Here is a 26,811-nt window from a genome sequence, read left to right on the forward strand (position 1 = left end):
GGGGAGGGGGCGGGCCCGGGGGCGGGGCGCGCAGTCCGGGCCCTTAGGGCCCGAGGCGGCGCGGGAGCGGGCTGCAGGGTGCCGTGGGCAGGCTGCGAGCTGCGCGCGAGGTAGGCTCTCCTGCGCGCGGAGAGGGTGCGGGGGAAATGGCTAGACTCGCCGGGTGCGAGCCTGTGATCGGATTCCGGAATGGGGCATCCTGATCAGCCTGGGCAGCCCAGGAATGTGCGCTCCGAAATGGTGTTCAGGAAGCACAGTGGGATCTGGGAATAACGAGGTCGAGCCGGGAATGACCTTTCTGAGTCCAGGATTTTAAAGTGCCCCCAAAGCATCGTTTTCTATTAGTGGTTTTTAAGATAAGAGAAATCCGTGTTAAATGGTCAGTGATGCTCTGCGGGCGAGGGCAGGGATGAGGGTAGGGGTAGGGGGCGAGAACTGGGGTGCTGGAAAGATTTTGTCTTGCCCCAAGGTTGTTACACAGTTGTATGCATGTCTAAATACTGATTGACCCATAGTCTTAAAATGTGTGCACTTTAGAGAAGTCATTCTTCAACTGAGCGACATTTAAAAATAAATCTAGGGGGCACCCGTGTGGTTCAGTCGACCACACTTGATTTCATCTCAGGTCGTGATCCCAGGGTTGTGAGATGGAGCCTGCTCAAGAGTCTCTCCGCCCCTGCCCCTCTCCCTTGCTCGGGGGCGACCTCTCTCTGTAAAAATAATAAATAAAAAATAAAAATCGAAAGTAGAAACATGTTTTTTTGAAAAGGTGAGAGAGAAACCCGTACTTGAGAGTCTAACCAGGGAGGATTTGGGGGCCCAATTAGCACATCTGTTTCCGTATATAGGAAGGAATAATTGTGGATTTTGCCTTTCCTGATTGTTATACTTTGTACTTTTCTTTAAAATAAACTTTGAGAGCGTACACACCGGCACGTGGGGGAGGGGCAGAGGAAGAGAATCTTAAGCAGGCTCCTCACCCAGCACACAGACACCCCCCCCCCCTCCCGCAGCCCAGGGGCTCCATCTCAGGAAGGAGAGATCACGACCTGAGCCAAAAATCAAAACCCTGGATGCTTAACTGACTGAGGCACTCAGGCACCCCTATAATCTATAATTCACACTTTTATCTTGTTATAGAAGGAAACGTATTATTCTCTAAAACAGCATGTGGGCCCAGTGTACAATGAGAAGCTAGTAGAACAGCTAAGGGGTGGTTAAGTTTATATACATGATGTTAACTTTTGTTTCAAGTTTGTGTGAAAGAAATAGAAATGTACCATTCCAGGTTGCCCTGGTTCTATGATAAAACTATGTTTCCTTTTTGTTTTAAGTAGAGAACTGCTTTACCAGAGCTCAAGCTCAGGTTTCAAAGTTTCTGGCTGAAAATGTAGATGCCAAAACTGCAACTCTTTTTTGCTTTTCTGTACCCAGTATAATCAGATAGTTCCCCTTGGCCTCTCAGAAAACTGAGTTAACCTCGTGATAGCAACAGGACCTCGCAAAAGCCTTTGTTAATGAATGTTGGCTGAGAAGTGAATTTATGTTCTCAATTCCAAGGGAAGTGCCTTCTCCTTAAATCCCAAGCACACTAGAACCAAATTTTGCAGTAAACAGAACATTTCCAAAAAGACCTGCTTTTATGTGATGTTTACTCTTCTCGCTGATAAAGCGTTAAATTAGACCCGCCAATAATAGCATGTGAATATACTCCGAACTAAATTAGTTTCACTAATGACTCAAAGGGTATGTTAGAATTAATGGTGTTATATTGTCCTTACTATAGCAAGGTTCACAGGGAAAGGACAGGCATTTTTTTCATATGTTCAGATGGACCTGGAGTTATGTTTAAGCGTCTTTTTTCCCCAGTTGCATTTTGTGCCTTTTCCCATGCAAAAAGGAAATTGCAAGAAAAATTATTTGAAAACACAAACTTATGCAATAGAGACAGGACATCAAATCCACACATCTAACTTTGCTCCTTCTTGAAAGCCCACCCAAACAATAGGGTAGGAGCGCCTGGGGGGCTCAGTCTGTTAAGTGTCTGACTTCCGGCTAAGGTCATGATCTGGTGGTTCGTTAGCCATGTCCAGCTCTGTGCTGACAGCTCAGAGCGCAGAGCCTGCTTCAGATTCTGGATCTCCCTCTCTCTCTGCCCCTCCCCTGGTCTGTCTGTCTGTCTCTCTCTCTCTCTCTTTCAAAAATAAATAAACATTAAAATTTAAAAAAAAAAAAAGCAGTAGTGTAGAGAGACTAAAGCAATAAAATTGCAGATGGACAAGTTGGTAAAGGATTTTGCAGAATGAAGAAAGCTAAATTATTTGGGGGGGGGGGGCGTGTCCACGCCCATTATGGGACTTGAACACATGATCCTTGATCTCATGAACCTGAGATCAGGAGTCACATGTGTACCAGTTGAACTGGCCAGGCACCCCTGAAGAAAGCTAAGCTGTAAACCAGTCATGGAGAAAGCCAGTAAGCAACCCCATTTGCATTATAGAATCCCCAAATGCTCAGGGATTAGCAGCACCAAGATCTTCTGGGAGGTAGAAGGGTGTGGTTGAAACTAGGAGCATTGCTTGACATTCTGGTTCAGAAAAGACTAAATCTCCAGACCCCTTTTCCAAGTCCCTGCAACAAGGGATCTGTCTCTTGCTACAGCAGCAGACTTTGGGGGCGTTTATTCCATGCAGAGAAGATAAGGAGTCTCTGAACTGGGGAGATACAAATACACAGTTGGGGATTGAGTGCCATACTGAATATAGAGATTAAGTGAACACAGACAAACTGAATGCTGGAACCTTCTCACTTCTGTCCTTTTCTTACGTGAGTATAGAACCATGGCTTCCAAGAACTTGATACTTGTCACAGGGACCGAGAGATCAATCTATGGAAAGTCTGACCAGTCAAAAGAAGACAAAGATAAAGACATCTAGATTTCCAAATGAAATCCACTCAACTTCATCCTTAAGGTGACTCTTACAGTCAGTGAGCCCACCCGCATACTTAAACATCTAATCAGCTTTTTGGTACTATTCTTAAATATGAGCAGGTATAAGAACTACTAGGCATTTGAGGAAAGTCACTAGTTGGAAAGATGACAAAAAACAAAAAGTAACTCATAAGCAGCAGACTATGCAGATAAATAAAAGAAAATATTATGACCCTTCTATATATAAAATAACAAAATAATATAAAAAGAACATCAGAAACAAAAAATGAGCTCTTGATAGGAAGAAAGAAAAACCAAATAAAAATGTTTATTTAAAAACTAAATAGAAAGATAGAAGGATAAAAATTAAGGCAGTCTCTCAGAAAATAGAGCAAAAAGATGAACAGCTAGAAAATGGGGGAAAAATATGAGAAATTTACAATACTAAGTCAGGATGTTCTACAGCCAAATAAAAGGGGTCCAAGAAAGAGAAATAGAAACAAAAGAGAGACGTAAATTATTATCTGAATAATTCAAGAATGTTTCCAGCATTGAGGGATATGACACTTCCAGATTAAAAAAAACTCAGCCAAATGGTTGAAAACAGATTCAAAAGAAGGCATAGAATTATAAAATCGGAAAAACTAAGGGCAAAGAATAGCCTTAAGAGAGAGAGAAACATTGACCTTCTTGAAAATATCAGGATCAGAATGTCTTTGAACTTAAGTAATACCCCTGGAAGCTAGAAGACAATGGAATGACTTTTTTTTTCAAAATTGTGAAAGGAAAAAAATTCTAACCAAGAATTCTATACCTAGCAAAACTATACATCAAGGATCTGGAATAATATGAAGTCATGTTGTACATGCAGAATCACAAAAACCTTTCTGCCTGTGCACCCTTTCTTAGAAAGCTACAGAAGGTTGTGCTTCACCCACATAAGGGCAATAACCAAAAAAAGAAGAAGAGAAAGGATAAAAGAAAGATTCATTAAAAGAGAAGGAGATCTTCAGGGTGATCATCAAGAGCAATCCCAGAATGCTAGCTGTGCAGCAGGAACAGAGAACCCCTAGGTCAGAAGGCTCCCAGAGAGTCTTCTCCAAGACGCTGCAGAATATCTGATAAAAGATTGAGAGTGTACCGATAGGAGATTGGGACAACTGGTAGACCTGAGAGTTCCAACTAGTAACAGGTACATAGGAATTTATATAAATGAAAAAGTAAGACAGTTATTAACTAGAGAATAAATAGTTGCACAGAAAAGGAAAAGTAATCATAGAATACTGTGTGGTTTGGCTTTGAATAGTATTTAACTGGTCTTAATAATGTGTACTCCAAATATTTAATAAAAAACAGGCCTTGTCTGTGTTGGGGCACCTGGGTAGCTTAGCCGGTTAAGCATTCAACTCTTAGTTTCAGTTCAGGTCATGATCTTATGGTTCGTGGGTTTGAGCCCCACATCTGGCTTGACGCCGAAAGTGCAGAGCCTGCTTGGGATTCTCTCTCTACCTCTGTCCCTTCCCTGCATGCATGCTGGTACATGCACACTCTCTCTTTCTCTCAAAAATAAATAAGCATTTTTTAAAAGATATAGTTCAGTTCATTTAAAGATTTTTCCTACTATGTAATACGAGGTATACTTCTACAGTCAGACTTGCTGAGAAGTAATCTTTTGGATGGCTTTTCCTTGGATGTTGAAATATTTTTAAAAGCCATACTGCTAAGGATAATAGGTTTTCTTTTTTAAGTTTATTTTGAGAGAGAGTGCGGCCATGTGCTTGTGAGGGAGGGAGGGGCAGAGAGAGAGCGAGACAGAGAATAAGCATAATAGGTTTTCATTCCATTCATTGATAGAATTGTGATGCTCTTAAATGATAGCATTTGTAATGTTGTAATGTTTTCTGTGCAGGCATTGGAGACGTCTGTTGGTAAGGTAAAGGTGACCACGAAATCATGGATAATGCAAGCACTTTACTCGATGTTAAAGAGTACCCCGATACCGAGGTACAGAAAAACCGAGTACTGACTCTGGAAGAATGGCAAGAGAAGTGGGTGGACCACAAAATTGCGTTTCATCAAGAACAAGGACATCAGTAAGTAACGTTTGGTGTATATAACAGAGACGTGCTCCATCAGAAACTGACTTTGGAAATAGAAATAACAATATAGCTACACAACATCTGACTGATTATAAGGTGCACGTTTTTAAGTTTCCACCTTTTAGCATCTCTGAAACACAGCACTGCTCCGGCATGTCTTAGGTTAATCGGCAATGTTAGCTCTTCCCAGGGTGTGTAAATCATGGTGTCTTACATTGAAGGCATCTGAGATTTATGAAATATGTCTTTTTTTTAAGCCCCTGGGCACCTGTGTATTGATTATGCATATTTGCATATATGGCAGATGCCCACCTTAATGTGTATGTCTTTTCTTTTTAATATTTTATGTACTTTTGAGAGAGAGAGAGAGACAGCGTGAGCAGGGAGGGTCAGAGAGAGAGGAAAGACACAAAATCTGAAGACAGGCTCCAGGCTCTGAGCTAGCTGTCAGCACATAGCCTGATGCGGGGCTCGAACTCACAAACCGTGAGATCATGACCTGAGCTGAAGCCGGATGCTTAACCGATGAGCCACCCAGGCGCCCCATGTGTCTGTCTTTATACTGAAAGGTTGTGGTGTTCCAACTTTGCATTCCAATAACGCGTGTTCAAATGTAAAGTGTTATCTATATAACAGTTTTTCCTCCTACATGGAGGAAAAGAAGCTGAGAAAAATAAATACGTGAACTAGGATGCTGAGCAGTATTTTAGTGGTGGTAGGCTTTGAAGCAGTAGCAATGCATCATGGGCCAGTGCTACGTCAAGTGGTCAGACCTGTTCTAGGCAGCTACTCTGACTTCCCCGGGATGACATCATCATCGTTACTATTACCTACCGTATTTGCACACTGAGTGGTAATTGAGGCACCTTCCCAGAGCCGTTGTACGGGTTGTCTTTGTCATGTGGGTGGCCTCAGAAAGCCACATCTCTATAGAGGGAATTAACTACAGAATTAAACTTTTCAGAATCTGAGACTTGAGAACACATTTAGAGAGCTTCCCATAAAATGAAGGTTGAAAAGTTCAGTGGGCCCAGTGGCTCCCTGTCTCTCTCTCTCTCCTTCTCTCTCTCTCTCACACACACATACACACACACACACACACACACACACACACACATACATAGATTCAGGAATTAATAAAAAAATTTTCAAAACCTATCAACCAAGAAAAAGAACTTTTAATTACAAATGAGGAAAGTTCCAGGGGTAAGTCAGATTACTTACTCACTAGCTATGGGACTAAGCAAGTTATTTAACCTTTTTCTTCATATATAAACTGGAGAGTGTAAAAATGAATGCCACCTATTTTGTGAAGTTGTAGGGGATATTAAGTGAGCTAGTGCATGAAAAGTATTTAGCATCATATGCTTGTCTTCCTTTCCTCTGTGCATTGGGCTAAAGAAAGCAGAAATATATATATATTTTTTTCTTCCCAGGTTATTAAAGAAGCATTTGGATACTTTCCTCAAAGGCGAGAATGATCTGAGAGTATTTTTTCCTCTTTGTGGAAAAGCAGTCGAGATGAAATGGTAAGAGCAGATACGCATACCACACTGTCTGGTCTTGATGACAAGTACCTTTGGTGAATATTTAAAAGGAAAGAGGTTTAAAAATTCCACTCCCAGGAATTTTATAGGGATTCTTTAACTTTGGTAGACTATTACTGCTGAGTTCATAAAGATAATACTCTCAGTATAAAGATAATACTCTCAGTAAGACAGCAGAAACAGAGGTGTGGCCTTTCTGTATTGAGTTCCTAAGAAACAGTATAATTTATTTATAATTATAGAAATATAATTTAGAACCAGTGGTGGAGTCCCGGGGGTACAGGTGACTAGCCTTCTCTCTTAGGTCTGCAACATCTTTGTGCACAGTTTCATTTTTGTAGGCGGTTTAGGAAATTGGCTGAGTTAATTTTAGATCATTTGATTAGAGGTGGGCAGAAAAATTCAAAATGAATTGCAACTCTTTGGGAAGATATCGTGTAGCCCAGGGTTCAGCTCAGCTCTCCCCTCCCACCACGAGCACATAGGCGACTGTTTTCAAGAATCATTGTTATAAAACCATTGATGAGGAAAGTATTTCTTATGAGAAATTGAAGAACTCACTTTAATTAGCAAGCCACTATTACTATAGATTATCCTAAAGTCACAAACCTGGCAATAGCCTTCTATGCATGACTCAGTTGTGGTAATCATGGAGGACATGCCAAGAAGTACCATTAATTTATTACTTTGAGGGGTGCCTGGGTGGCTCAGGTGGTTAAGTGTCCAACTTCAGCTCCAGTCATGATCTCGTGGTTCATGTGTTCAAGCCACCCAGAGCCTGGAGCTGCTTCAGATTCTGTGTCTCCCTCTCTCTCTGGCCCTCTCCTGTGTGTGCGCTCTCTCTATCTCTCTCAAAAATAAACATTAAAAAATTTTTTTTTAATGTATAACCTTAAATGTTAAGAATTTTGATCATTAGGCAGGAAAGAAAAATTGAAATTTTTTTAAATGTTTATTTTTGAGACAGAGACAGCATGATCGGGGGAGGGGCAGAGAGAGAGGGAGACACAGAATCTGAAACAGGCTCTGAGCTGTCAACACAGAGCCCTCTGCAGGGCTTGAACCCACAAACTGTGAGATCCATGACCTGAGCTGAAGTTGGACACTTGACCGACTGATCCACCCAGGTGCCCCAGGAAAGAAAATTTTTTAAGTATTAAAAAGATTAGTAAATGAAAAGTTTTCTATCTTGAAAATGCTCGTTTTCCTATAAAAACGTAGGTGGCTGACCCACAGAACATGAAAGCATTTGGAGCTGATTTTCCTTTTTCTTTTTAATGTTTATTTATTTTTGAGAGAGAGAAAGAACATGAATAGGGGAGGGGAAGATAGAGAGAGAGACAGAATCCAAAGCAGGCTCTAGGCTCTGAGCTGTCACCACAGTGCCCCATGCAGGTCTCGAACCCACAAACTGTGAGATCGTGACCTGAGCCGAAATCGGCTGCTTAACCAACTGAGCCACCCAGGCGCCCCTGGAGCTGATTTTCAAGTACAGATGTGGCATTCTTGCAGCCAGCATACCCACAGGCTCAACTTGTGACATCTGTGACATGGGTACTATGGCTTACGATTCCACTGTGGCCATGACACTGAACTATATTACTAGACTTATCACTAACCAACTCATGGAACCAGAAGAGTTGTTTTGGAAACTCCTTACAAGAAAAGAAACGATGATCTTATTGCCCTGTGGTTAAGTGTTAACAACCTAGTGCTAACAGAGTTTTGAGACAAGATTATGAAATGGAATGAGGAAACAGACAATTAAATGTGATTGTCAGGTATTTGGGGTCCAAAGTCATATGTAATAAATCTACCAGAACCAGGCACCTGGGTGGCTCAGTCGTTTAAGCGTCTGACTCTTGATCTTGGCTTAGGTTGTTATCTCATAGTCCATGAGTTCGACCCCCATGTTGGGGTCTGCACTGAGAGCTGGGAGCCTGCTTGGGATTCTCTCCTTTTCTCTTTCTGCCCCTCCCCCATGCATGCTCGCTCGCTCTCCCTCTTGCTCTCAAAATAAATTTAAAAACATTAAAAAAATACACAACTGTTAGAATTGCAAGTAAGTTATTAGAAGAGTTTTGATTTATGTATCTAATTTGTGTATTAGGGTCTATACAGATAGCAGATGGGAATAGATAACTATGAGGCAAGACCCAAAAGTGTTAAAATAGGGGTGCCTCGGGGGCTCAATGGGTTGACCATCTGGCTTTGGCTCAGGTCATGATCTCACGGCTCGTGGGTTCAAGCCCCACATCAGGCTCTGAGCCTGTCTTCAGATTCTGTGTCTCCCTCTCTCTCTGGCCCTCCCCTGCTCACGCTGTCTCTCTCTCTCTCAAAAATAAAATAAAACATTAAAAAAAAATTTTTTTAAACGTGTTAAAATAAAATGTTTAAGACATTTGCTTAGGTTTTTTAAAGGATGATCTATTCCAATATAATCCAGCCTATGCCAGTCTATAATAGGCTATGCTTTGTTTTCCCATCTGTCAAATATAAATAAAACTCTTCACAGCCAGTTTGGATAACTTTGTATGAAGAATTAAAAGAAAAAAAAACATTCCCTGGAGGCACTTGGCTGGCTCAGTCAGTGGAACATGCACCTTTTGATCTCAGGGTCATGAGTTCTAGGCCCATGCTGGGCATGGAGCCTACTTAATAAAAATCAAAAAACTTTCTTCTCAATCTTTTAATATATAAACAAATAATACAATAAAAATATCCCCTTTATACTAACTTATGAATTTAGTGGGAAGCATGAAAGACCAGTTATTAATGTTTATTTTTGAGCTATAAAACAGTTTATGCTCTGACCTCATTGAAAATGCTTTCTTGTGCGGACCATAGGTACAGTCTGTTCTGCTACACCTCTTTTTGCTGTTTTCGCCGGAACTCCACCAATAAATCAGGGGAGAATTTGAGCATGACGTGAATTTCATGTTCACTTATGTGCAGTTTCTCTTTTTTTTTTTTTTTGAGAGCAAGAGAGAGCACAAGTGGGGGAGAGGCAGAGAAAGAGGGAGACACAGACTCTGAAACAGGCTCCAGGCTGTGAGCTGTCAGCACAGAGCGTGATGCAGGGCTCGAACTCACAAACTTGAGCCGAAGCTGGACGCTTAACTGACTGAGCCCCCCGGGCGCCCCGCTTATGTGTAATTTCATCTACACGAAACCTGAGGGAAGAGCAGAAAACTCCGGGCAGCCGAGTGAAGCTGGGTGTGAAGGGACAGGACACACCCATGCACGCACCCCATGTGGTTCCGGACACCTCAGTCCTCCTGTGTGCTGTGAGCGCCTCCCATCCACTTCCGCTGTGAGACCTCTCCAGCCACCCCCTTCTCTCGGTGCACAATAACTTTCCAGCTGCCGCCCTCCCAACCTTCACCTCTGTGACTAAGCTTCAGGTCTTTCTCAATGTCACACTCAATGTCACAATGCCACACGGTAGTATTTATATATTTTGTAATCATATAACATGTAAAACTGTGCCACCATTGCCATCAGGTTCCTGTCTTTCCTCTTCTTTTTTCTTTCTTTCTTTTTTTTTTTTTTTGGTGTCTTTTTTTTTTTTAAAGAAATCTGTATACCCAACCTGGGGCTCAAACTCACAACCCCAAGGTCAAGAGTCAGTGCTGTACAGACAGAGCCACCCAGGCTCCCTCTGTCTTTCTTCTTTTTAATGTGGCACTGACAAGGTCTTTTGGGGTTTTTTCCCTTAGGTATTTTTATTCAGTTTATTTCTAAATTTTCACTGTATATTTTTGAGAAAATCCAGAGTCACAGAGATAAGCTCTGGCAATTATGTAACAGCTTTTCAAAAAAAATTAAGGTATGATTGACATATAACATTGTGTTCGTCTTAGGTGTATAATGATTCGATACTTATGTATATTGCAAAATGATCTCCACAGTAAGTCTGGTTGACATCCCTCACCATACATAGTGAGAGAATTGTCTTTTCTTGTGATGAGGACTTTTAAGATCGACTTTCTTAGCAACTTTCAAACATGCCATATGGTTTTGTTAACTATGATACTGCGCAGCATCCTGTGCATTACATCCCCATGCCTCACTTATTTTCTACCTGGGGATTTTGACCCCCTTCACTCATTTTGACCACACCCCACCCCGGCAAACCTCTGTGTTCTCTGAATCTATGAGCCTTTTTATTCTTTCTTTCTTTTTTTAGATTCCACGTGTACATTTTTTTTATAGTTTATTTTTGAGACATAGAGCGACACAGCATGAGGCAGGGAGGGGCAGAGAGAGAGGGAGACACAGAATCTGAAACAGGCTCCAGGCTTTGAGCTGTCAGCACAGAACCCAATGCGGGGCTTGAACCCACGGACTGAGAGAGCATGACCTGAGCTGAAGTTGGACGCTTAACCGACTGAGCCCCCCAGGCACCCCTAGATTCCACGTATAAGTGAGGCCATACTGTATTTGTCTTTCTCTGTTAAACTTACCTCATTTAGCATAATGCCCTCAAGGTCCATTCATGTAGTCACAAATGGCAAGATTTCATTCTTTTTTTTTTAAGAGAGGCAAAGACAGCGGTACTGGGGAAGGACAGAGAGGAAGAGAGAGAGAATCCCAAGCAGGCTCTGTGCTGATGGCTGAATAATGTTCCACTGTGACAAAGTTTTTTTATTTGTGTCCCAACCCCCATTTTCCCCATAAGCCTTTCGATTTTTATTGCATGACTTTGCAGGGCACAGTGATTTCGAGGTATGCCTGTGTTGCATTATAGCAGAACTGACTGTAAGTGCTTGTTTAATTTAAACTAAATCACACTGGCCACATCTCCAGTGCTCAGTACCCAGTGTGCTTAGCGGCCAGTGGATTGGACAGTATAGGTTCAGACCCCTCTGTCACCATGGAAAGTTTTTATGGACAGGACTGGTTTAGAGAAATTAAAAAGCATTTGCAATCCACAGGATGCTTTTAAATTAGAAACTCTTGGAATCAAATCCATTTGTAGTAGATCAGTGTTTTACGGTATAGCTTTTCAAATTTGTTATACTTTTCCTAAGGTCACATAAATCAACTTTTCAGAATTCCAGGTACCACGAAGCCTGAGAATATACTGATCCACTTCCCCACAAGTTCTGTGAAACCTTGTGAACCCGAGCTTATGCTAATCCCTTAAAATTAAGGGGTTTGAATGTTTCCTGGGGCATGCCTTTTATTTAGTAATATATCCGAAATAAACATTTTAAGTGTGACTAATACGATTTCATGCAGGTTTGCAGACCGAGGACACCGTGTAGTAGGTGTGGAAATCAGTGAGCTTGCGATTCGGGAATTTTTTACAGAGCAGAATCTTTCTTACTCAGAAGAGTGCATCACAGAAACTCCTGGAGCCAAAGTATTCAAGGTATGTTTTGTTTTTGGTAAATAGGTGTTTCCATACTCCACCCCTCCCACCATGAAAAAGGGTTTTCGGGGCGTCTGGGTGGCTCAGTCAGTTAAGCCTCTGACTTCGGCTCAGGTCAGATCTCACGTCCATGGGTTCGAGCCCCATGTCAGGCTCTGTGCTGACAGCTAGCTCAGAGCCTGGAGCCTGCTTCCGGTTCTGTGTCTCCTCCCTCTGCCCCTCCCCCTCTCATGCTCTGTCTCTCTCTATATCAAAAATAAATAAAATATTTAAAAAAAAGAAAAAGGGTTTTCTTAGCGTAAGTTACTGTACATCTGTCAGATGTCACGTGATCTCACTTTATCAGATTCACCCGGACACTATAGAATTTAAAGAACTAAGGCTTTAAAAGAAGATAGCTAGATATGTACAAATGTAGCAAAGAGCTGGTGTTGGGACCGACTTTGGCTCAGGTCATGACGTCGCAGTTTGTGAGTTCGAGCCACAGGTCAGGCTCTGTGCTGACAGCTCAGGACCTGGAGCCTGCTTCGGATTCTGTGTCTCCCTCTCTCTCTGCCCCTCTCCTATTCATGCTCTGTTTCTCTCTCTCTCTCTCTCTCTCTCAAAAAACAAATATTAAAAAAAATCTTTTTGTAATGGCTGATGTCAAAGCCTACCGGCACTCATGGTTTTGATTTGGGTTTGTCAGTTTTATTTATAAACAGGCATTTCTGAGAATGTCTTGTGCCACCCCCTGCAAAGGACATTGAAGAGATCAAAATATAGTCCCTGCCCTCTTAGCTCAGGAGGGAAGAAAAACACAGAGAAAGCTGTTTGTCACACACGGAGCGAAGCGTTATGACACAGGGCATAAAGGAGAGTCCCCTAACCCAGCCTCTCAGTGCTCCCCACAGCGCGGTGACACATCGGGCTGGGACAGGCAGGCGGTCTAGTGCCCGATCTCAGATGCCCCGCGAAACTGGTCCTTCATCCTGTGCAGGAAAGGTTTTAAGTAGGAGCCTGACACAACCAGATTTTCTTTTGAGATGAACCACCCCTTGTGGCCTCAGGGGAAGTAACTTTGTAGGGAGGTGGCCGCCTGGCAGAGAGACCAGACGGGAGGCTGTGCACAGAGGTCCGGAGAAGAGCACCCGGAGGCTGGCACTGGGGAGGGCGCGGGGACAGCTAGGGGACCGGCAGCTCCGAGCCGTGTTTAGGATGTCAGACTGGCAGGATGTAAGATGACTGATGTGGATCAAGGGGGAGCGGAGTTTGCCCTTTCAGCCCATGTGACTGGAGTGGATGGCAGAGAATAAACGAGAACAAGCTCAAGGGGCAGAGAAAATCTTCCTCTCGGGATGATGAGTTTGGAGTCTGAGGGGCCTGTGGAATGGAAAAGGCGTAGCTGGCAAATGGCTTTCTGTCTCCAGGCAGCGTCTGGGCTGCAGTGATGGATCCGGGAGTGGTCTTCTCCCTGTGACCACAGCGAGCCAGGGACACGGCGTCACCTGCTTGGGGTAGTAATTCGGGAATACAAGACCACCCAGATGGGAACAAGCAAGGCTGCTCTTTTGTCTTTTTTAGAGAGAGAAAGCACATGAGCAAGGGAGGGGCCAAGGGAGAGAGAGACACACACACATACAGAATCCCAAGCAGGCTCTACCCTTTTCAGCACAGATCCTGACACAGGGATCAATCCCACGACCCTGAGATCATGACATGAGCCAAAATCAAGAGTCAGAAATTTAACTGACTGAGCCACCCAGGCGCCCCTAGAGCCCACTGACACATCGTCAGCCACGGAATCCTGGGTCCAACTTCTCCAGCCCTACGCAGTCTGGCCATTGTCCACTGGTTCAGTCTCTCACAACGTACTTTCTTTTCTAAATATTGAGTCTAATTGGGGGTCAGTAGGAGGCTGGATAGTACTTTATCTTACAGCTTCCTCCCCACTCCCTGTCCCCCACCTCCTGTTCTCAAGTCATCTGAGAACCCCAGGGTTTACTCAGGTCAAAGAGGCTAGTCCTGGAGCAGTCAGTGGCTCTCAGCCTCTGGGGCACATTGGCAAAGGTCTGTGGGTCTTTCAGAATTCCCCATCTGAGGGTTCACCCAGGCCTGTTAAATCAGAATCTCTCAGGGTGGGGCCGGCCGTCAACACTATCCCAAGCTCCCCAAAGTTGAGACTCACTGGCTCCCTTCCCTGCTCTCATGCCCACCCTCTGGGTTGCCCCCCATGGCGCTTCCAGAATGGTCTTTAGACACCCTTCCTCTATTCATAAGCCTCTGTTGGTGCATCATTTCAGAACAAAATCCAACAGCTGCATGTGGACTCCTGGTTTTTCTCTCTTTCATTCATCAGCTCATGGCCTGAGCACCTTGGGGACAGAACCATCCCGGGTTCTAGGGTGTGGGTGTGAATCTGGCACGGCCTCTGACCGCAGTGAGCACAGACTGCTAGAGCAGAGCAGCGTGGGTGCAAAGAAACATTACAGACAGGGTGGCCTGTGCCATTCCGCTGTGTGCCTGGGAACGTGAGGACCCAGAGGACAGAACAGGGGACCCCGCCTGAGAGCCCCGGGGAAGTTCCTATCCGGATGTACCTACTAACATTACACGGGAGCGGGCTGGAGTGTGCGGTCCAGGGGGACCAACATGACCTGGACTCCATGTGTCCAGGGACGTGAGAAGCCTGGGGATGGGGGGAGGGTCAAGGGCAAGGCAGGAGAGGTTAGTCCACACAACTGCACTTTGCATGAATGACGTTAAAAATGTCTGACCTTTCTCTATCTGCCTGCCCATTTGCCTGATTACTTATCTGTAGCAGTGTCAAAATATCAGGAGCCTGCTAAAGTAAATATTGTTTAAATCGAACAGTCTCTGAAAAGTGTAATAGCTCACTAAGCTTCAGAGTTAACTTCTCCCTGAGTTTTCTCTTCGAGTTGATTCGAAAGAACCCCATATAGGTCTAAACAAAAGTGCCATTAAAAAATTATTTGGAGTACAATGCTATTCTTTGTGTTTATATTTTTTTAATGTTTATTTTTGAGAGAGAGAGAGAGAGAGAGAGAGAGCGAGCGAGCATGGGGGAGGGGCAGAGAGAGAGGGAGACACAGAATCCGAAGCAGGCTCCCGGCTCCGAGCTGTCAGCACAGAGCCCGAGGCGGGGCTGGAACTCATGACCTACGAGATCATGACCTAAGATGAAGTCGGTCGTTTAACCAGCTGATCCACCAGGTACCCCTCATGTTTATTTTTTTAATGTTTATTGATTTATTGAGAGAGCGAAAGAGCCTGAGCACAAGCAGGGGAGGGGTAGAGAGAGGCGCCAGCAGGCTTTGCACCATCAGTGCAAGGCCCAGTGAGGGGCTCGATCCCACAAACCCTGAGATCATGGCCTGAGCCGAAAGCAAGAGTTGGATGCTTACCCCACTGAGCCACCCAGGCACCCCACATTCTTCACGTTTTTTCTAATGTGTATTAACTTTTGAGAGAGAGGGGGAGGGAGAGGGAGAGCTGGGGAGGCGGGGGGGGGGGGGGGGAGAACAGAGCATCTGAAGCAGGCTCTGTGCTATCAGCAGTGAGCCCGATGCAGGGCTTGCGCTCACAAACCATGGGGTCACGACCCGAGCCAAAGTCAGACGCCAACGACTGAGCCCCCCAGGCACCCCACATTCTGCGCATTTAATTACATATTCTCTGTCTACCACTTCTGTCTTGCCCCCTTGTCTTTCCTTCGCCATTCAGTGTCTCCTACTCACACAGAATTGTTTTCCTTGACTTTCATTACAGAGTTCTTCAGGGAACATTTCATTGTACTGTTGCAACCTTTTTGATCTTCCCAGGTAGGATTGAAAACCAACTCTGCACTTTTTTTTCTAAATTTCTTTTTTAATGTTTATTTATTTTTGAGAGACAGAAAGAGAGAGCGTGAATGGGGAGCGGAGGGGCAGAGAGAGAGAGACACAGAATGGGAAGCAGGTTCCAGCAGCTCAGAGCCCAACAGGGGGCTCGAACCCATGGGCCATGAGATCATGACCTGAGCCAAAGCTGGACACTCAACTGGCTCAGTCCCCCAGGACTCCAGGACCTCCGCACTTTCAGTAACTTGAGTGCTTGCTGGGCAGCCCTGGGTGCGGGAGGGTCTTTTCATTCCCCTCGTTTGCCTGCAGTAGCGCTGGTTTGAATCTCTGCTCGGCGTTTCTCTTTACTACAGCCTACATTTCTGCACACTTGGTATCTTTGTCCCTGGATAGCTTCCAGAACATGAAAAACATTCTTATGACCCTAGGCAGGCGGGAGGAGTAAAACTGTCTCTGCTTCACACCGGTCTGGAACAGAAAGGAATTTCCAAGTGCAGAAGGCGGTGACAGACCCGTCTCCGGAAAGTCCCAGATACGTGTTCCGGGGGCTGGGGGAAAGTCATCGCACATAGTCCTGGGGGCCTCCTTAGAGCTCCCAGGTCAGAGCGGAAGGGGGAAGCTCCAGCCACCGGCCCCTAAGACTGAAAAGAGACACGCTGAGAAAGCCGACCTGAGACCCGATTCCTTAACAGCTGGTGAAATACCACCACGCGCCATGGGGGGCGCTGTTCGTCTTGTTCAGGAATTGATTTTTCTTTCGTTAAATTGTTGTATTCTTGTTTCTTTTCCTTCCCGACAGAGTGAACATTGGCAAATTCGACAGGATCTGGGATAGAGGGGCGTTAGTTGCTATTAACCCAGGCGATCGTAAACGGTTAGTAATTTGCTTTCTTTAATTATGTTGGCTTTTCCTTTTTGGCCTTCTTAATTTAATACACTGTACTTTTTCTGAGCACTAGAAAATTAGACTTTTACCATTTTGAAATAGCTTACTGTGTCCAGAACTAGAAGACCTACATCTGAAACCCTCTTTGTGTGAAAAGGGTAGGATTTGTCAAGGCAGACCTGGGCACGAGGCTTGTGGCACCATCCCTCCCGGGCTATGTTGCTTTGATCTAAGGAATCACTGTGAGCAGGTTTAAGTTTACTCTGCACACGGCACTCTCTGCCTCCACCAACGTTACCTGGCATTCCTTGAAACAGTCTATCACCATTTAGCATCCACCAAGCAACCCTGTGGGGTGTAGGCCACCATTATCCCCATTTTACAGATGAGAAGATTGTGATCAAAGAGATTAACTTGCTGGGAACACTTGGGTGGCTCAGTCGGTTAAGCGACCGACTTTCGCTCAGGTCGTGATCTCACGGTTCGTGGGTTCAAGCCCTGCATCGGGCTCTGTGCTGACAGCTCAGAGCCTGGAGCCTGCTTCCGATTCTGTGTCTCCCTCTCTCTCTCTGCCCCTCCCCCGCTCACACTCTATCTCTCTTTTAAAAATGAAAACAATAAACATTTTAAAAAAGTTTTTAAAAACAAAGAGATTAAGGGGCTTGAGCAATGTTAGGCAGCTAGAACACAACAGAATTGAGACTCAGACTGAGGGGGTTTGGTGAAAGCCTGCGCTCACGATCCCTGCGTGATTCTACCTGCAGGGGTGCTGTGGGGAGTGAAGGAAAGACACGTGTGGGTGTGTCCTCCACAGCGGCTGACGGCTCGCTGCTGCTACGTCACCATTCTTGTGGGACCTCGTCTTGTTAGGACATGAAATGTGAGACAGCACGCTGTCAAACGGGGCCATCCTATGTACTTTCCTTCAAATATCGTTCACATACTTACTTGGAGATAGCATACAAATACTGAATTATTTAGCATATAGAGGCAGGCTTTTTTTTTAAGAGTGTTTATCTATTTTGAAAGAGAGAGCGTGAACAGAGGAGGGCCAGAGAGAGAGGAAGAGAGAGAGTCCCAAGCAGGCTTTGCAGTGTCAGGGGCAAGCCCCACACCAGGGCTCAACATCAGGAACCATGAGATCACAACCCTACCCGAAATCAAGAGTCAGACACTCTACCGACTGAGCCACCCAGGTGCCCATAGAGGCAAGCTAGGATTGCATGCACACGAGTGAAATAAAATGTTTGTTTTAAAGAAATTGTTTCAGGTCTTTAACTAAACCATGCCACACTTTCATTTCTTTTTTGTTAAAGATTTTCTTTTCTTTTTATTTTAACATTTTTAAAATGTTTTATTATTTTTGAGAGAGAGAGAGAGAGACAGCATGAGCAGGGAAGGATCAGAGAGAGAGGGAGACACAGACTCTGAAGACAGGCTCCAGTGCCTGAGCTAGCCGTCAGCACAGAGCCCGATGCGGGGCTCAAATCCACAAACCATGAGATCATGAGCTGAGCCAAAGCCAGACAGTCTACCAACTGAGCCACTCAGGCGCCCCAAAGATTTTATTTTCAAGTAAATTCTACACACACCAAGGGGTTCAAACTCACAATCCTAGGATCAAGAGCTGCACGCTCCACTGACTGAGCCAGCCGGGACTACCCCCTCCATGCCACATATTCTTAATATATATTTTCCGACAGTGATAATTAATGTTTATTTTTGAGCAAGAAACAGAGCATGAGTGGGAGAGGGACAGAAAGGAAGACACAGAATCTGAAGCAGGCTGTCAGCACAGAGCCTGATGCAGGGCTTGAACCTACAAACTGCGAGATCATGACCTGGACCAAACTCGGATTCTTAACCAATTTAGCCACCCAGGCGCCCCAGTGAGTGATAATTTTCACTTCTGTTCTCCTCTCTCTTTCTGTTGCCACTCCTCCTCCTCCTTCACCTCTTTTCTGGAACCCTCCCCTTCCTCATGTGCCTAAAAGTTGTCATTCCCTAAGGGACCATGGTTAGTGTTTGCTTGTGGCTATCTGTCTCTTACCCTTGCTCTTTGCTGAGGACTCAATTCTGTTACTGTCATTCAGTCATTCAGCAAATGCGCACTGAGTTCCTACTGTGTTCTAAATATATACGGGGAAATAATGGAAAAAAACTAATACCTGGTATTCGCCCTCACCATTTTTGTATTTCCAGCTCTGTTCTTTCTCTCAAACATCCACATCACATCCCAGCGCGAGGCGCTGCGCATTTCCTGTGGGACAGACATCAGTGTGCTCTATCACATGTAGCCTTTCACACGTGTATACGGACCCCAATTCTGCTAATTGCCTGCCTTTGTAGGTGTTTCCTCTGTCCCGAGGATGTTCATCCCCTCTGCGGTTCGTCCTTTTCGGGGCTGTGGTGTGTGTGGTTAAGATCCCCGGGGCCGGAGGTGGGGGGAGCGAACGGGGGGTCACAGAGCTCACTTTGAGGGCACAGACAATGCACAGTGTGTGACTTTTCTGCTGGCTGGCATAGTATATATTTAGCACATAGTCGGAGCTTAATAAATGCTTGTCAGATAAACAAATAAAAGCCAACGAGATTCATAGCAAAGAAAGTACACTGTTAGCTACCAGCCACTGCCACGTCCTCTGTGCTAGATACAAAGACCATCGAAGCAGCCTCCGGACGGTTACTTCCTGGTTAACAAACGGAAGTGAGCCCCCCGCCTAGAAGCCTTGGTTAGGGAATCCAGTCCTGGCCTGGCCTCCCTGATTCACCCACTTTCTTTCCTCCGAGCGCAGCCGTGTGTGTGTGTGTGCACGTGTGTGTGCGTGCGTGCATGTATGTGTGTGATCACAGCCCCAAGCATACCTGAGGACATGTTGGCTTTCTTACCAGAGTAACAACTTACTTCGAGCCAATACAAGGAGCTTTTTCTTTGTCTTCATCCTGGTACTTAGCTTGTTACCATCTTACCTCATTCTTGTCATTAATGCTGGGCATCTCTCCGCTTCGACGGCATACGGGCAAGTCCTGAGATGGCTGCTGGGACTCCCGTCTCCTGCCTCACACGCATCGGTGGGGCGTGCCTCTCTCCTTTTCCTGCATTTCTTGAACGTGGATGCGAAAGTCCACATTCCAGAAGGAATGGAGTGTGTCAGCCCTAAGAAACCTGCCAAACCAGTCTGACCCATCCCCTTCCTGGGGACGCCTGACACTTCTTCTTCTTAAGACCATGAATCAGAAAGTTAAGTAAAGATCGCTGTCAGTGGGGCGCCCCGGGGGGCTCCGTCGGTTAAGCGTCTGACTTCGGCTCAGGTCATGATCTCACAGTTCACAGGTTCAGGCCCTGCGTCGGGCTCTGTGCTGACAACTTTGAGCCTGGAGCCTGCTTCAGATACTGTGTCTCTCCGTCTCTCTCTCCCTCCGCCACTCACACTCTTTCTCTCTCAAAAATAAATAAAAACCTTTAAAAATTTTTATTTAAAAAGTTTGCTCTGGTCCTATGCTTTCTCCTGCAAGGTCATGTGACCCACTCAAGTCAACCCTAAGGAGGGGGTGTCTGCTAAAGAGAATAACAAGCTAACGGGGGTGCTTACCACATCCCAGGGGTGTTCTAAACATTTCGTGTGTATAAACCCATTGACTGCTCAGAAAAACCTGAGTTGGTTACTAGTCTTAGCCCCATTTTATGGACGAGAAAACTGAGGCACGGAGCAATTAAGAGCTTGTCAAGCTTACATAGCCACTAAGCGGAGGAACTGAACTTCCCGCTCCTGCGTCTGCCAAAGCCTGTGCTCCTGGTCCCCGTGCAGATCCCGCCCCCACTTCCTCCCAGAGCTCCGCCCAGGGATCACAGGACTCCCACGCCCAGTAGAATCCGCTGTGCCTGAGTCAAGGGGCCTCCCTCAGAGCTGGGCAGTCTGTCTGTCTCTGTCTGCCTGTCCCTCACAATGTCTCTACCTCTCTGTGCCCCTACCCTGACCTGGGCTTCCTCTGCTTCCTCCATCGCTGCTCCCACATGTCTGGCTTCTCACAGCCCCCTGCGCCAGCCCGGGCACCCACAGAAGCTCCAGCTTTCCTACAACAATGACAGCGGACCGGCACCTCCTTTTTGGGTCTGTCGATTCTGGGTCCATTGCAGTCACTGATTGCCCCGACTCAGCATTCTGTACTGGGGTCGCTCTGCCAAGGGGCCCTGTCTGAGTCAGGCCCCCATTCTAAACCGGTCAGGCACAGCTGGGAAGTGGCACGCCCTGCTCCCCGGCGAGGACCCCTACGGCAAGGACCACACCCACAGCACCCATCACGCATGATGTACTTGCAGGGCCTTGATTTCACGCCCCCTCGAATTGTTGCCCGTTTGCTGCCTGGGTGTCTCAGTCGGTTAAGCGTCCAACTTCGGCTCAGGTCACAATCTTACGGTTGGTGGGTTCAAGCCCCGCACAGGTTCTGTGCTGACTGCTCTGAGCCTGGAGCCTGTTTCAAATTCTGTGTCTCCCTCTCTCTCTGCCCCTCCCTTGCTCGCACTCTGTCTCTCTCTGTCTCAAAAATAAACATTAAAAAAAAATTGTTAACCATTTGTGAGTCTCCAGCTCAGCAGAGGAAAGGGATTGTGTCTTGTACGCATGCTTACCCATGTGCCCCTGGAGAGGACCCAGTCGCCCGGCATATTGTTAAGCGTCCCAGGCCCCACAGCACACCTGCCGAATCAGGCTCTGAGGATGCAGTGCTGGCATCCTTTTATTTCAGCAGGTGCTCCAATGACTGACACTCAGCTGGTCCGAGTGGCCCTGCTCCAGAGCTGACCGTTCCTCCGAAGTGTGTGTTCCAAGTCCACAGGCCTCCGAGTACCCGATGAGGCTGGAAAGGGCCTCTGCTTGGCGCGACGTGACGGCTTCCAGTCGGATGAGCTCTGGAAGCAGGCCTCCTTTTGATTCCTAGCTTTGCTGTTTCCCAGCTTAGGCAGGTGACCTAATTTGCAGACCCGATTTCTGACGTTTAGAATGCGAATCGACTACAGACAGTCCTTAGAAAACCTAACCTCAGTCGTGTAGGTGACAGTGAACCTGATTTCCCTCCCGCCTCTCACCCCCACGCAGACTTTGCCTTTGTAGAGAAATGTGGCTCAGTCACTTGAGTGTCTGACTCTTGATTTCGGCTCAGATCATGATCTCACGGTTCATGGGATTGAGCCCCTCCTCGGGCTCTGAGCTGACTTTTCAGAGCCTGCTTGATATTCTCTCTCTCTCTCTCTTTCTGCCCCTCCCCTGCTGGTTCCGTCTCTCTCAAAATAAACAAACAAACTTGAAAAAAATCAAGAGAAATGTAATGCCTTAACTCTGTTGTGTTCTTTTCAGCTATGCAGATTTAATGCTGTCCCTAACAAGGAAAGGGTTTCACTACCTCTTGGCCGTTCTTTCTTATGATCCCACTAAACATCCAGGTAACGTTTTTTGTTATCTTTTTTTCGAAGATGTTGCCTCTTTTCCTGAGTTAATTCTATGACCTGGGATAGCATTATTTGCTCCTGATTTAGATCCCAGGAAGACCACCGCCTTGTATACATGAAGAAAAGTCTGCTTTGGGCTAATGGGAACTGTAAATGTTTTTTTCCACTTGCCACTCAGTATATGTTTTTCTCGCTCATATTCCACTTTGTTTGCCATTCACAGCTCAGACTGTAGAGGAAGGGATGTCTGTCCCTAATATAAAAGAAATCTCGTGAGCTCTGGGGTAGCAGGAGGAGACATTGGTTGCCCTACTTTGGAGAGAGCATACGTGGGTCATTGCTGGTGGTGGGGGCAGGTCAGGCACCCACACATCCTCCAGAAGGACGGGCGAGATGTAGATATGGGGGGGGGTCAGAGATGTGCAGAAAAAGCTCTAAGCTGCATTTTTTTAATTTCAAAAATTTAATAATTTATTGCACTCTTTAATAATGATTTTTGTTTTAAACTTAGAAAAGTGATGCTTGCTTTCTTCTGGATTCCTTTTGATGTGCTGGAACGCTGTACATTCAGTCTTTGTCAGGACCGAACTTTTATTTTTGGGAGGAAGTGAAAATCAAATATATAGACTTTTATTGTAAAAAATCCCCTTTTTGATTTTTAATGGAGGGGTATTTTTTTAAGTGCAGCGTTCTATAACTATTTATATATGCTAGTATTTTTTTCTGTTTGAGTAAATCAGTTCTTAAAACCTCATTAAAAATGAGACCTAGTGTCCAAAATTAAGTCTAGACCAATCGATGGAAATAGACCTCGGCTCTGCTAACCTGATTTAAATTCCATCCCTGAATACGAGGCTTAAGGCAGGACCTGTGGGCAGAGAACACCACACACTCTCTGTGGGGGTAGGACTCACAGTACCTCACGGAAGGAGCAGCAGCTCAATGTCCTAAAAGGTAAATGGCCTGCAGCAGAGTGGGAGCAATGTACAGAGTGTGAGTGAGTGCAGGTCAAGGAAAATCAATACGCCAGAAGATAAAGGAAACGCCAAGGAATCTGTTCATGAGCTTCATTCTGATTTGAAAGTTCCCAAATCCTGAAAACTAGACACCAACGTGCAAAGAATGAAACTGGACTACAGAGAAGGAAACAATCAACAAAACTAAAAGGCAGCTTACAGAATGGGAGAAGATATTTGCAAATGATTGACAGGATAAAAAGTTCATATACAAAATATATGAAGAACTGATACAACTTAATACCCAAAAAGCAGTCCAATTAAGAAATGGGCAGAAGACATGAATAGACACTTTTCCAAAGAAGACATCCCGTTGGCTAACAGACACATAAAAAGATGCTCAACATCACCCATAATCAGAGAAATGCAAATCAAAACCACAATGCAATATCACCTCACGCCCATCAGAAATGGCTAAAATTAAGAACACGAGAAACAGTGGTGTCGTCAAGGATGCAGAGGAAGGGGAACCCTCTTGCACTGTCGATGGGAATGCAAATTGGTGCAGCCACTCTGGAAAGCAGTATGGAGGTTCCTCAAAAAACTAAAAATAGAATTACCCTGCAATCCAGCAATTGCACTACTAGGTTTTTACCCAAAGGATACAAAAATACAGATTCAGGGGCACCTGGGTGGCTCAGTCAGTTAAGCTTCTGACTTCGGCTCAGGTCATGATCTCACGGTTGGTGGGTTCGAGCCCTGCGTGGGGCTCTGTGCTGACAGCTCAGAGCCTGGAACCTGTCTTCAGATTCTGTGTCTCCCTCTCTCTCTGACCCTCCCCTGCTCACGCTGTCTCTCTCTCTCTCTCTCTCTCTCTCTCTCTCTCTCCCTCCCTCCCTCCCTCCCTCCCTCTCCCTCTCTCTCTCAAAAACAAATAAAACATTTTAAAAAATACAGATTCGAAGGGATACATGCACAATGTTGTTTATAGCTCATTATCAACAATAGCCAAATTATGGAAATAGGTCAAATGTCCATTGACTAATGAATGGGAAAAGATATATATCTAAATACTTATATATAAATATATAATATATAATGAAATATTACTCACCCTTGAAAAAGATTGAAATCTTGCGATTTGCAATGACATGGATGGAGCTAGAGAGTATTATGCTAAGTGAAATAAGTCAGTGAGAGAACGATAAATACCATATGATTTCATTTATATGCGGAATTTAAGAAACAAAACATGAACATATGGAGGAAAAAAAGAGAGGTGCACCAGAACACAGACTCTTAAATATAGAGAACAAACTGGGGTTGCTGAATAGGAGGTAGGTGGGGAATGGGTTAAATAGGTGGTCGGGATTAAGGAGTGCACTTGTACTGATGAGCTCTGGGTGTTAATATGTAAGTGAAATTATGTTCTTCCAGAATAAGTGTTCCTAGCTCACTGGAGATAGGCTGAGAAGTGGGCCCTGAGAATTTCTCTCTAGAATTAGATCTATAGAAATTATTCTTCACCGTGTTTCTCTTTTCCCCAGGCCCACCATTTTATGTTCCAGATGCTGAAATTGAAAAATTGTTTGGTAAGTTATTTCTATTTTAAATAAAAATCTGTTTTGGGCTGTTACCAACTATTAGTGTCTAGCATTTTTCTTAATTTTTTAATATTTATTTTTTATTTTGTGAGGGAGTGAGAGCAGGGGGAGGGACAGAGAGGAAGAGAGAGAGAATCCCAGACATGCTCTGGGTTATCAGCATGGAGCCCAACACAGGACTCAGTCTCATGGCTATGAGATCATGACCTGAGCCAAAATTAAGAGTCAGACGCTTAACCCACTGAGCCACCCAGGCGCCCATATTAGTGTCTAGAAGTATATAAAATCCAAAAATCAGGAACCATTTTACTAAAGACTGTTTTATCCTAGAAAAGGGACAGATCTCTGTAATATGCCTTTTTTAGCTAAGTGGTGTGCTTATGTTAAAGGCATTGGAATTCTTTCAGAGAGATGGTATGTTTCACTTAGGTCTTAGAGTTATAAATGGTGATAGCGATTCAGAATTCATAAAGTTTGCCCTCAATACTTCCCTATTTTCATTCAAAGGCAAAGAAAAATCTTTAGTACTGCTTTTAAATCATTCAGTGTGTTTTTAGAAGAATCCTTCGTGCATCCTTCATCAACTTCAAAACTCGTTCGCCTTTCTTGTTTCAGGTTCAACATGCAACATTCATTGTCTTGAGAAGGTTGACGTTTTTGAGGAACAGCATCAAAGTTGGGGAATTGACTACCTTGTTGAAAAGCTGTATCTACTCACGGAAAAGTAAACCAGCCCAGTAAAACCAAGTAGTATCAACATGTTTTTGAGCATTTGACAGTTATGCTAAAGCCTGAAAATATACTAGATGACTCTTGAAAAAAACGTTGTTCACAAATCACATTAACAGATCTTTGCTCAGAAGTATGTATAACTTTTTAGAAAAAACACATTTAAATTAGCTGGTAAAGTAGCTACAAGGGTGAGTGTGATAGTGGGTGGTGAAAGAATACGCCTGTTTTACGTAGAGATTGCAAGAATTTTATACAATCAGTGTGTCTTGTATAATTTTAAAAATTAAAAATTTTAAAGGGGCATCTCCTTGTTCAGTCGGGAGAGCACATACCACTTGACCTTGGGGTTGTAAATGTGAGTGCCACGTTGGGTGTAGAGATTACTTAAAAGTAAAATCTTTAACAAATAAATTAATTAAAAATAAAAAATAATTTTAGAAAAGTAAAATTAAAAATAAGTAATTTTTTAAAGTAAAAGAAATGCATGTTAACTTAAATAGAATAGGGGTAAATAGATTATTTTAGAACAATTGAGTTGTTTCCAGAGTTTTCTAAAAATTGACACTCTATAAAATTTGGAACCATCGAGGCCATGTAACACTTTAATAGGGTTCAAGGTAAAAGATAGTGGTCTGAGAAATTGTATAAAATACTAGCTTTACTGCAGGCCGTCATTTTATCCTCAATCCTAGCAGCGCTTTTCACATGTTTTCCTCCTATAATTTTATATGTAACAGAATCAAGTAGCATCTTTTAAAATGTATTAAATAAATCAAATCAACGTACATAAAAAAAATTTTTCTCGAACTGTGAAAATAAATTTAAGAAGATTTTTCTCTGCATTTGGCAGTTTTTTGTTTCTCTTAATGTTATTTAAATGATAACGTCTCATGAAGCACAGTGTATTTAGGGCTGGATTCATGGCTGTTCATAATGATTCAAAGCTTCTCAGTATTTCATTTGCAACCACACTTTGGTAAGTCAGACATTCCTCCCTGGCCATACACCCTAAACCTGAATGATTTGGAGTATTCAGCTCATGCTAATAGGATAGTGTGTATTATAAAAAGTAAATTGTGTGATTCTGTGTGTGACTGTACGTGTGTGTGTGCGTGTGCGCGTGTGCACTCAGGATTAAAGGTTCTTAGTGTGGAGGTTTATAAACCCCTTCAGTATTGATGAAATCTGTAGATATAATCCCCTGAAATATGTCATAAGCAGAACACTGTGAAAACTTGCTTGGATTTGAGAATTGACCTCCCCACCTCTTTTGCTCCACGTAGAAGCTGCTACCCTAAATGCTCTCAGGCCCTGGCCTTATTCTGGTTCTCACCAGGCTATTGATATGGAGTCTCCTGACTCACAGTGGCCCTTGCTTCTCTGAGACCTGCCC

General features: G+C 44.4%; 1 protein-coding gene across 2 annotated transcripts; it reads left to right on the forward strand.

The window, feature by feature from the left end:
* The first annotated feature begins 29 nt into the window (after window positions 1-29).
* On the forward strand, window positions 30-25,829 carry TPMT (thiopurine S-methyltransferase). 2 transcript variants are annotated; one of them, XM_029944214.1, is made up of 9 exons: window positions 30-110; window positions 4,842-5,025; window positions 6,468-6,560; window positions 11,823-11,955; window positions 15,724-15,776; window positions 16,594-16,668; window positions 22,035-22,120; window positions 24,630-24,674; window positions 25,302-25,829. In XM_029944214.1, the coding sequence occupies exons 2-9, from the start codon at window positions 4,886-4,888 to the stop codon at window positions 25,412-25,414; spliced, it is 738 nt and encodes a 245-aa protein (XP_029800074.1). In that variant the 5' UTR covers window positions 30-110; window positions 4,842-4,885; the 3' UTR covers window positions 25,415-25,829. The 2 variants fall into 2 exon arrangements, with proteins under 2 accessions (XP_029800074.1, XP_029800075.1); XM_029944215.1 differs by lacking the exon at window positions 30-110 and adding an exon at window positions 2,897-2,972.
* Window positions 25,830-26,811: the final 982 nt, after the last annotated feature.

Source organism: Suricata suricatta, chromosome 7 (genome assembly GCF_006229205.1).
Source record: "Suricata suricatta isolate VVHF042 chromosome 7, meerkat_22Aug2017_6uvM2_HiC, whole genome shotgun sequence".
In the NCBI taxonomy this organism is placed as follows: Eukaryota; Metazoa; Chordata; class Mammalia; order Carnivora; family Herpestidae; genus Suricata; species Suricata suricatta.

Bases quoted from the DNA above. Each gene is read 5' to 3' on its own strand.
- TPMT (XM_029944214.1), top strand. From the start codon at position 4,886: ATGGATAATGCAAGCACTTTACTCGATGTTAAAGAGTACCCCGATACC. The intron at 22,121-24,629 runs GTAACGTTTTTT...TCTTTTCCCCAG, and splicing joins TGATCCCACTAAACATCCAG to GCCCACCATTTTATGTTCCA. The intron at 24,675-25,301 runs GTAAGTTATTTC...TTCTTGTTTCAG, and splicing joins TGAAATTGAAAAATTGTTTG to GTTCAACATGCAACATTCAT.